General features: G+C 38.7%; 1 protein-coding gene across 1 annotated transcript; it reads right to left on the reverse strand.

Annotated features, from left to right (window-relative positions):
* Positions 1-1375: 1375 nt before the first annotated feature.
* LOC110889139 (40S ribosomal protein S25) lies at positions 1376-6021 on the reverse strand. Its single transcript, XM_022136652.2, has 4 exons — positions 5870-6021; positions 5672-5746; positions 3106-3240; positions 1376-1666 (listed from the first exon to the last, which is right to left on the reverse strand). The coding sequence occupies exons 1-4, from the start codon at positions 5870-5872 to the stop codon at positions 1553-1555; spliced, it is 327 nt and encodes a 108-aa protein (XP_021992344.1). The 5' UTR covers positions 5873-6021; the 3' UTR covers positions 1376-1552.
* Between the last annotated feature and the right edge of the window lie 6172 nt (positions 6022-12193).

A 12193-nucleotide genomic window follows, 5' to 3' on the forward strand; every position in this document is an offset into this window, starting at 1 on the left:
AACCCGTTTGATGAGAAACTCGTTTATGAACCATAAGATTGTTTCTTTATTTAAACGAACACTCAAAAGCACATGTCACATTTGTTTATTTAATTTTCATGTTCATTTACATATATATTTAATTTATTTACTATAATCAACTCTTTAAGTTATCAAATTTATACCTAATAAATAAGTAAATGGTTGTGTTACGGCTTACGGATCTCTGATGTAAGCCCCAAACCCGGAATATCTCATAGTTGGATTCAATCAGCAAATCATGGTTCTTAAACTGATAAATGTTTTAAACTGATAAATGTTATATATGCAACGAAAAAACATCAAATATCTAGTGCATCAAGTCATTTATTTAAAAGCATAAAGTCCATAACAAGTAAACTATGGTCGATATACCCCAAACTTCAGAGTAGAGTAGCCTCCTATCCATACCAAAGTGACCTCCTATCCATACCAAAGTGACTTCTTATTAAGCGTCAATAGTTGTTTAACCTAGCATGTATACTAAAAATAGTCAGCTACACTAAGTGGGTTCGAGTTTAGGTTAAAAAGGTCAAGTTATTATTTTGAGTAAAAACAAACAAGTATTGTTAAACCATATTAAACACCAATGTAGACACCAAATTGTGAAGTGAGGTATGTCAACTACTTATCACAAAGCCAAGCCGGCTCACACTAGCATAAGAATTTCCATTCCTGCAACGCCATTGTGATCACATGATCTATTAATACTTTTTTTTTTCTGAAAGGTGAACTCATCAAGACAACGCCAAAACCTCAAACCGAGGCGGCAACAAACAAAACCACAAGAAGAAAACTACATATTGACAAATTTACACCAATCTTCCCATCTAATATCTATGGATTTCAATCTACTATTAAGCCACAAGAATCCAATCGTCTTTATCTCCCGTATAATCCCTTCTATTAATACTTTTCTAATAACATATACTTTGGGATCAATAGCCTAATGGCATCTTGGTGGTGGGATAAGACTTTGGGATCAATAGGTCTCGAGTTCGATTCCCACAAGGGGGTTTTCCCATATTTATTGAGTTTCCTCCTGAATTGGTGTATAGGCATTATGCCTAGTGGAGATGGATATGGTCGGGTGGTTCCGCTGATGGCACGATGATACTCCAGTGGTCCGTTAGTGATCCAAATTTGCCGTTCAAAAAAAAAAAAAAAAAAAAAAACATATACTAGACATCAATAATCCTAGTCAATCAACAATCATTAATCATTTAATGTTTACCTGATCCCATTGATTAACACGGTACAGTCAGGTCCCTTAAATTTTTAGATAACACCTTCCCGTGGTTACCAAAGAAATACCAACTAAAAACAAAGCAATAGCAACAAAAATTTCACTAAAACATTTAAAGTTTAGAACTAACCACTTGGATAAAGCACAATGGCAAAATTAAATCTGAAAATAAAACAGTAACAAATTAAAGTGAACAAAAGTATGGCTTTTACCTCTTAGCTGTTACAATACATAAACTCAATACCAGAAATAAGAAAATAAAGATCGCCTTAAAAAGCCGTTTAAATCTCAAGTATTGGTAGCCCTGGTGTAGATCTGTTGGCTAGCATGAGCAGATACCATCCTTATCGCACCTCTTGCCATCAAATCCTTGATTGCCTTGCGCGCCAAGGAACCATTAATCTGAAAGGAGATAGAATAGAACAGTATAATATTAAGCTATTAGTATCACATATATTCGATTAGATGTGGCGAATTGAGAGACCTCTAATTAGGTCTGCAACGTATCTTCCCTAATCAGGCCAAAAAACTCATTATATATATAGAGACTAAGCAGTTAAAGCGGTCCAAAATCGAATAGCAGTCAAGGTCCGCTATATGATATATAGGTTATAGCGGTGGTATAGCGGTGATATAGCGGTAATTTTTATACCATGCATAATTTATGTATTTTTATACATATTATATACATATACCATTAATTTTATATTTTTTATATATAAATTCACAAGTATGAGGACTAAATATAAACTAATGAAGATGGACGGGGGTTATATGTTAAAATACCCAAACTTAAATAACCCTAATGATCCCCACTTTCATCATACGCCATTTTCCCGCTCCCCTTCTCTTCTTCATCAGGCATAGTACCCAGTTATCTCTACAATGGTTCAAAATCATGGAGCAACAACTGGTTTTTGTTCGAATTAAGGTAACAATTCGTTTCACTTAACCAATTTGGTCAAATTTTGACTAATATTTGATTCAGTTTTGACCGACTTGGTCCGATTATAGGCGACTTTTGACCGTTTTTTTCAAACTTTGACCTAATTTGACTTTGACCGCTATAGAGGTTTCCAAATAGCGCCGCTAATAGCGGAACCGCTATGAGCCACCGCTATTTGGAGCGCTACAAACCCAGACGTCCGCTAACCGCTATAGCGCCGCTATTAACTACATAGTATAGAGAAAGAGGCTTTGGATCAAGAGAACACCCTCCCCCCCCCCCCCCCCCAAGTTGTGAGAACTTAGAGAACTCCGACCTCCCGTGTGAGTTTTGCCGCCATTTTTTGCACACACGTAGATGAACATGTTACAAACACAGCTATAAAAAAAATCCAAGCGGTGTTTTCAGCCTCTTTACAGCACTGTAAAAGGCTGCTAACATCAGCATTTACACCCACTGTAAGGGTTTTTTACAGTGGTGTAAATCAACGAAAACAATTTTTTTTTTTTGAAAAAGTTGACTTTTTTAGGATTTTTGGTAGACAAAAACTTTGAAAAAGCATTCGTTTTGGCCGAGTTATCTAAGTTCTCCAACTCATAGGAGTTTTCCTTTTACCCTAATATATATATATATATATATATATAGAGAGAGAGAGAGAGGAAGGTTAACGTACATTACAGCTTAACGTACATCACGTACGACAGGCAATTACGCACGTTTAATTTAGAATTTGAAACACAATAATCACGCATATTGAAAACATTAATCACGCATGTTATAGAACAAATTACGCATGTTGTTGTACGTGAAGTACGTTAAGCCGTAATGTATGATATACTTTTTCTATATATTATATATAAAACACAATAAGGAGCAATAAAGAATAGTAAAATACCCTTAATCTGTCTGACAAGATGGAAGGAGTGATGAGTTTGAATTTTGGAGCTTCAGAAAGAAGCTTGTCATATGTTGCCTTATCAAACAAAACCATGTTGTTGACCTTCTCCTTTTGCTTTCCTTTGCTCCACTTCTGCAAAACAATTCAACAACAATGTTAATCTCCATTTATTTTAAAAAAAAAACACATGAACTATGTTTATTTCATCATTCCTGATGTCACAAGGCGCAAGCTACACATGAGGCGCAGCCAAGGCACGATTTTTCGACACAAAAGTTACATGGCAAGTGTTTGGGCATCAGAATGTTGTATGTATGGTTTTTTACGTTGTACATGTAGATAATTGGTATATTAAATCATATATAAAGCTTATAATTAGCTAAACTTTGAGCAAGAGATGCTAAAAACTATGGCTGCAAACGAACCAAACGTTCAGCGAACAGTTCGTGAACCGTTCGGCGGGAAGTTCGTTTGTGTTCGTTCGTTTATTAAACAAACGAACACGAACAAGAAATTTCGTTCGTTTAGTTAAATGAACAAACATGAACAGAGGTCGTGTTCGTTCGTCTATGTTCGTGAACGTTCAGTAACGTGTTCATTTGTGTTCGATAGTTCATTAATGTTTTTAGTTTTTATATTTATTGAAATACTTTAAAATTTCGACAAAAATATCTAATAAGTGTCGGTGTATTATATATTATGTCATAAACAATTGTTTGTGTTTGTTTGTTTCCATTTGTGTTCATGAACATTAGTTTGTGCTCATTTGTGTTCGTCAACGTTCGTTTTTGTTCGTTGCCTAAAATTAACAAACAAACACAAACGAACACGAACTACGAACAAATTCATTTTCTTAACAAACGAACACGAACATAAAATCTCGTTCGATAAGTGTTCGTGAACGGTTCGCGAACACATATATTTCTTAACAAACGAACACAAACAAGGTCTTCTTCGTGTTCGTTCGGTTCGTTTGCAGCCCTACTAAAAACCTATAAGATATGCATAAAAAACCTATAAGAGGTGCGGTTTTTGCACTTTGAGCCTCCATGTTAGACCTTGTATCCTATGTGTGCTTCTTGCTTTTTAAAACCAAAAACCGGTTAGGCTAAATGAGTTTTGTGGGTCCGACCCAAACTCATTTAAACTAAACTAAAATAAGCAAATTTCGTGTTTGGCTCGCGTAATGTCAGAAATTCACCCCACTAGTTTTAGTAAGTAGTCACCATAACAAATGTGATCTATGGATGCATGGGCGTAGCTTAGAAGGTGGCGCGGGGGGGGGGGGGGGGGACCCCCGAACTTTTCGTTCAGTATTGTTATATATGTAGTTTTCGTATAGAAATTTTTAGGTATATACGTTTTCGACCCCCCGGTTCTATAGAAATTTTTGGGTATATACGTTTTCGACCCCCCAGTTATTCGGGTCAAGCTTCGCCGCTGTATGGATGTACTGACTTATTTCAACAAAATGGCTAAACATCTATCTGTTTCCTTCTAAAGTCAGACCTGAAAGCTAATGCGTTTTACCATATTGTAAATAATTGCCAACATATTAACAACAAATCTATCGTAAACCGCATTGGAAAACTAATCCAGTACCATGTACAAAACATAAAACTACTGTTATATGAAACAAATCGCATGCCTAAGACAATGTTAGAAATCAAAATACACCAAAAAAATCACCACAAAAAGTACAAAAATTAAGGCAAATTGGATTTAAATAATCCAATCTGATTGTTTTTGACCAATAATAATCCCAATTGAGTTTATTCACACCTTTTGCATTTTTTTTGTATAATGGTCCATCGTTAAAAAAAAAAAACATGACGATGTTTTAGGGATTTTGATCAGAACGAGGGTACGAGTCGATTGATGTAAAACTTACCTCAAAACAATGCTCCAAACGACGAAAACGATGCTTCAATTCGGGTGTTTAACTTCCAATTAACAAAAATCAAGCAGTTTAGAGCATCGTTTCAAAGTAAGTTTAACGTCAATCGACTCGTATCCTCGTTCTGATCAAAAGCCCTAAACATCGATGTGTGATTCGAAAAAAAAAAACTTAACTCCGTTAAGTTATTTTTAACGACGGACCATTATACAAACAAAATGAAAAAAGGTTGGACCATTGCCGGGAACATAGTTGTTAATGATGAATAGCGACAAATTGCGATAACGCACCTATATGCTACGTACCGAACAACGATAAATAGCGGGCGTTATTTTATAAATAGCAATACACTAGACAAAAGTTCGAAAAAAAATTATATGTATATTATATCAAAATACATATACTATTTTACATGCATATTTAACAAAAAACCTAAAATCCGGCTATTTTATAGCTATATTTATTTGCTATTTATATTAAAAAATAAATTGTTGCTATTATTATCGATCGCTACAACCCTAATGGCGAGCCTAGACCTATACGCTACGCTGGCTATTGACAATTATGCTTAAACTGCACTGGAAAACTAATAAAATACACCAAAATATAAACTAAAATCACCACAAAAAAAAAAAAAAAAAAAAAAAAAAAAAAAAAAAACTTGACCTTCTTTTTCTGCTTTCCACCACCTGATTTGGCCGGCTTAGATGACGGTGGCGGAGCCTTCTCCTTCTTCGGCGCCTGAAATACACAAAATAAACAACTTTTAATTAACTGAAACAAGTAATAATAATATTAACGCCGTGAAACCAAATATGAGGGCCTTTTAACGGTACGAAAGATCTGATAATTGTGTTGGCTTACCATGAAAACTGATGGTGATTTTGGTGTTCTTTTTCTAGGGTTTCAACGCACAGTGAGTGGAGGAGACGATAAACTATGGAGATTGTGTGTTTACTTATAAAATTAGGGTTTTCGAAAATTGTTACCGAATTGGCGGGTTTGATAGAAGTCGGGTCGGGTCGGTCGGGTTTAGCTTAAATATGGGTAGAGCAAGTCAACAAAATGAGTCTGTTTTGCTCCCTGTGGATTGGTTATTTTAACGGTTTTTGCTCCAATACTTTAAAAATAACCATTTTCCTCCCTGATTTTTCTAACTTATCTTCATTTTGCTCCCAGCCTCTAACTCCATCATGGAAGAAACTGGCGACAAACTCGAAAGATTAGGGAGCGAACTGGCGACAAACTCGAAAGATCAGGGAGGAAAATGGCTATTTTTAAACTATTGGAGCAAAACCGTTAAAATGACCAAACCACAGGGAGCAAAACGAAAGCTTACTCCAACAAAATTTATGTTACCTTTGGGGTTTGTTAGAAGTCAGGTCGGGTTTAAATATGGGTAGAGGAGTTAGTTAACTATCATTTTCGTCTCTGTGATTTGGTGGAAAATGTCACTTTGGTCCAAAAAAAAATTACGCTTGTTTCGTCCTCAACATTAATTAAACATGCAACATCAGTCCAAAAAGATAACGTCTTGCACAAGTTTCGTTCTCAACGTTTTTAACGAGCGTTATCTTTTTTATTGATGTGCCACATTTCAAAAATGTTCGAGAACGAAACTGGCGCAATTTTTATTTAGGCTGAAGTGACATTTTCCACCAAACCACAGGAACGAAAATGGCAGTTAACTCCAAAATTTATAATTTATGTTACTTTTGCATTTTTTACATTATAAAACGATATGTTATTAGACATTTAGACATATGATGGTTGTGTACTTGTGGTTAGGGATGTTTATGAACCGAGCCTTAAGTAAATCGTTCATGACTGATAGACAGAAAATTTATTTGTGTTTCTTTGTTTATTAAATAAATGAATATAAACAAAACTATTTTGGTCATTTAGTTAAACGTGCGAACATAGACACGTATTTGGTTCATTCATCTATGTTTGTGAATAGTTTAGTACATTTAAAATCCTTTATGTTGATTTATGTTGTATATTTAAGTTCATTCGTTAGAATATTGGAAACTTTTGTTGTTGAGATGGTTTAAGCATGTGAGTAGGAGATAGACGACGACACCATTTAGGATAGAGTTGCACATCTATTTTACATGTACTCTTCCTCAATATGGAAGGGAGGAGTATATGTAGACCAAATTGATTTGGATGCGCATGATTTACTAGAGTTACACATCTTTAAATGCATGGTCCCGGATAGGGGTTATGTAGGCGTAAGATTAAGATTAAAGATTTTTATGGGAGGAATACATACATATATACATACATACATACATACATACATACATACATACATACATACATACATACATACATACATATATATATCTCCGTTTTGGATTTGGGACTTAGACGTGCATACACTGTAGATAGACTTTGCAGGTGATTGTCTTTTTGTTGTGTCTTGCTAGACTTTGCATGTCTATATGTTGGTCGATGACAACATAAAGATATTTGGTGTGAATCGTATCAGAATCTTCGTAACTTACAAATAAATGGAGAAGATGATATATCAAATGTTGGAAAATGTGTAATATTGCCGTCTTCTTTTGGTGGTGGTGCCCGTTACATGATGCTGAACTATCTAAATGTAACGTTTCTTTATAAATGATATAAATATCTAGATTTTTTTCATAGATAACATGTTATCCATGGTAGCCTAAGGTTAAAAGGTTTCTCAAAGATACCACCATTAACCATCAAGACATATGATATTTTATGCAGATTATTCAAAATTAAATTAGATTTAGTTATCATAAAATTTAAGGATAAATAATTATTAAGAAGGGTTTCAGCATGTATGATAAATTCACATATTTAATGTCCAACTTTATATTTTTATGATTACTTTTATTACCACCTCTAGTTATGTGTAGCTACTTTTATTTTAAATCATTGTCTAAGTCTGAAGGGGTATGGTCTCAAAAAGTCGCGCAAACCTCCGCCCAGATTGCGCGCGGAACCATACTCCTTATTTCAGAAAACTTATTAACAGTACCCACGCGCGACCTATACGCGTTGTAGTTTGTCCCGCGCGAGGCAAGGCTCACAAGAGGCCCAGATATCAGCACTTAGCATAAAACAATGGAACAAATGAGCCACTCAGTAGGGAAGTGCGCGGCTACCTACAGTGGTACATAAGGTACAAGTGGCAGTAAAAGGAGCCAATGAGCGTCTAGCAGGCTCTGGTCAATCGTGCGCCACGATCGCCTGACGAGAAGTACACAAGGACGCCTACGTGGCACCAATCAGAGGACGGAGACAACTGTCCCACGACCTCCACTTGTCTGCTGATGACAGAAGGACAACAAGGCCGACAACAATGACACGTGGCTCCAATCAAGGTGCGCCAGCACCAACGAGCGTCTAGAAGCCACTAAGCGGTCGACGCCAGTGAGACAAAGAGCATATCCGTTTTGTTGTCCGCTTCTGGCCCAAGGCCCATCAGCCCATAACCCCTTACACCTCTCCGGCTATAAATAGAGATCTCATCCCACAGGTTAAACATTCTATTCCCTCGGCTCTCACTCTTTACACTTAATTACTCTCAAAGCAATCGCTTATTCTCACGCCGGAGCCTGGTTAAGAGGGAAACCCCCACATTCCCCTCTTAACGAGTAACGGTGTTCTGTTTTGCAGGATTGATTACCAAGTCGGAGCTCAAATATCCTTAAGAAGATTAACCATCATGATAGGAACATAAACCAATCTAATTAACTCCCTAATTAGACCACTGTTTCTTCATTGGCGCCCACCGTTTTTTTCTATAACCACCCTCATCTTCTTTTATTTGAGCCTTTGACACCTCTTTCTTCCTTCGACTATGACTGGTCAAGGAATCATCCCGGAGTTCGGTTTCGGAACCAACTCTAACACGGCGTTGGGCGAAGGAATCCAAAACTTCCAAGCCCAACAAATCGAAGAAATCGGCGAAGTTGAAATCAACAATACTGGGGGTCCGCGCGGGAGCTTTACCCGCATCACCCAAGTGGTCACCCCAGGGAACGGAGAAGGACCTTCGAACACAGCGCCACCTCAAAATGTGTCTGCATTACTTGGCTTACCAGAAGGCGAAACCCCAGCCTCGTGGTATGCCAAGAACATCGCCACTATCAATGCAGCATACCAATCGCTCATCGCGCAGCAAGCAGTTTTGACGGCAGAACCGTCCTTGGTCACCCCTCAGAGTCAGGGGGTGCGCCAAATGCCCCCACCAGCCAATATACAAGACAGAATCAACAGGCCCCCCCCTACAAGACGTTTAAGCGTACAAGACACGCGCGATACAAGAGGGGAAACGGATAGTTACTACGACTATCCGTCGAACCTTCAACGAGGCCCTGTTCACAGCCGGCTCACGCCGCGCAACATGAACAACGAATGGGAAGAAACAGACCCATATGATCCCACATGGGAAGGTGACGAAGAATCGTCAGTCTTTAATCGTTTACCAAAAAACCATGAGTACTACAAGCCAAGACAACACATTGGCTACACAGAAGAAGCTGAAAGAGATTTCCGCCTGGCATACAGACCAGCGGAAGCTGCGGAACACTCCAAGTTTATCCCGAAAATTGCACTCGCACCGCTTTCACGAGAAAAGCTACCCCCAACTGTTGGGAAATTCAATGGGTTGACTGACCCAGACGATCACGTCAGAACATTCACGAGTGTGGGCTGCATGGGAGGTTGGAACATGCCCATGTGGTGCCACCTGTTCATTCAAACTCTTACCGGAGCGGCTCGCGCCTGGTTTGACAGCCTTCCGCCTGGGAAGATTAAATCATGGACAGATTTCAAGACGCAATTCTTAAGCTACTTTAGCCAACAACGTCGCTACCAACGTGACACAGCCGAAGTAGAAGATATTTGGCGAAGAGATGGTGAAGGTCTGGAGGACTTCATCACGCGTTTTAACAAAGAGTGTCTGGAAATAGGCAGCGTCAGTGAGCAACTCATGCGCTGTCACTTCAAAAAGGCTATACGCTGCGATAGTCTCATTAGAACCATCACAGGCAAAGATGGAATGCCAAAGGAGTGGGATAAACTAATGGAAGCCGCAAAAATCGTCGCGCAAACTGAGGAGTCCCTTGCTGGTGGAAAGGGCTACTACCCAGAAGATCGGTTTTCAAGAGGAAGTACGCGCGATAACAACAACAAGCGTAACAAACACAAGAGTCATGACTGGAAGTCTGAGAGACCAAGAGGCCGTGACGACAGGCCGCGCTACAGAGAAGATGCGCGAGAAACGATTGACCGTATCGGTTACAAGAAGGCGGTCAGAGATGACAATCGTGACAAACACTGGACTCCGCTCACAAAAACTCCAAAGGAGGTATTGATGACGGAGAATGTCGATTTCAAGGCACCCAGACCAATGACAAACAAGAAAGGGCAAGACCCCAACTTGTACTGCGATTTTCACAAAGATTCAGGGCACCTGACCGACGACTGTTATAGCTTGCGCCAAGAAATCGAGAGAGCGCTCAAAAGCGGTAAGCTAAGCCATTTAGTGAAGAATGTACGCAAGGAAACCCGTCAACTCCAGCGCCACGATGAAGGGAACCACAAAAAGGTCCGACGACTAGAGACTCACATGGTCAACGGACCCAGGTATAGCGCGAAAGAGAAAGGCAAACGCCCTTATGAACCTTCCTGGCAAGAGCAGCAAGTTATATTTCCGGTAGTGCGCGGCGGACCTCGCGCCACACGTCCTGTGGTCATCACCGGCATAATCGGGCATTATGAAACTGACTACATATTCATAGACCCGGGAAGTACTGCCGACATCATTTACGAACAGTGTTTCAATCAGTTGGATGAAGAGGATAAAGCGCGACTCGAACCTGTCGATTATCCTTTGTCTGGATTTTGCAACGAGATGGTTTTTCCTCTCGGACAGATCAGTTTCCCCGTCACGCTCTCTGACGGGAAACACTCAAGAACAACAAATGTGAACTTCATGGTAATGCCAGTGAAATCGAGGCATGATGTGCTTATTGGTAGGTGTAACACCCCGTGTTTTCCAAAAGTCAAAGTCAAAGTCAAGTGTTGACTGTTATTGGAATTAAAGATTAATAAAGATTATTTTCATTTTAGTTTCATTTTGATTTTCGTATTATTTGGAGTAAGTGTTGTATAATTAAACTAATCGACCGATAATCGAACTGAGAATCAACGACCGACTGTGAGTGATAGGAAGTAACAACGCAATAAAGCTAGTCAATCAATAATCAAGCTAATCAAATCAATCATCAAACGCAAGTGTGGGGATTTTAGTACTTTTTATACGTGTGTGTGTGCTTTATGTGTTACTTGTGCATGATTACTTTGATGTTAAAGTGTGTGGTGAATCAATCGAATCAATCAAAACTCAAAGGTGAATCAAACTCAATCGAAATCGAATCCAAAACGTGGTGTAAGGATGCTTGTATGTTAGATATAGTAGTTGGGACTAAAAGTAATTTGATTAGGAATTCTATCATTCTCAAATCATCGCTCATCGAACTCGAAATATCACAAATCGTCGCGAAACCCTCAAAATCAGGCAAGCCGTTCGAACAGGGCAACCTGATCGAACAGGCTAGCCGATCGAACAGGGCAACCTGATCGAACGGGCTAGCCGATCGAACAGGACTGATCGATCGGACAGCTGCTCGATCAGGGATGCTGCTCGATCAGCTGACCTTTCCTCTTTTGGAAGCCTATAAATAGGGCTGTCCTTGTCAAACTTTCCACTTTTGGAAAAGCTCTGACCGACCAGCCACTTTTTCTCACTAAATCCAAGATTTCTCTCAAACCGGTAAGTATTTCACTCCAATCTTTGTACGTTTTTGTTCATTAATCGATTCTCCATCTTTCTATCTTTCAAAATCTGAATTTCACCCATGAAATCACCAAGATCTAGGTGTTCTTGAGTGATGTCATCATGGTGTTCTTGGTGTTCATCAAGAACTTCATGTTCTTGACTTCATTCAACCATGAATAAGCTAGATCTAACCGATTTCCACATCAATAACTTAAAATCTTCCAAAGATCTTAACATTTCACGGTGGAAAAAGATTGGAAGATGGGTTTCTTCTATCTTTCAACTCTTTTACACTCAAAAGGGTGAAAACGAGACTTGAACCGATTTACAAATCAACCTAAACAAACACATGGCTCAAG

The sequence above is a fragment of the Helianthus annuus genome, chromosome 11 (genome assembly GCF_002127325.2).
Source record: "Helianthus annuus cultivar XRQ/B chromosome 11, HanXRQr2.0-SUNRISE, whole genome shotgun sequence".
Lineage (NCBI taxonomy): Eukaryota > Viridiplantae > Streptophyta > Magnoliopsida > Asterales > Asteraceae > Helianthus > Helianthus annuus.

Bases quoted from the DNA above. Each gene is read 5' to 3' on its own strand.
- LOC110889139 (XM_022136652.2), bottom strand. The intron at 3,241-5,671 runs GTCAAGTTTTTT...ATTGTTTTGCAG, and splicing joins GTGGAAAGCAGAAAAAGAAG to AAGTGGAGCAAAGGAAAGCA. The intron at 1,667-3,105 runs GTATTTTACTAT...ATCTCCTTTCAG, and splicing joins TCTTGTCAGACAGATTAAGG to ATTAATGGTTCCTTGGCGCG.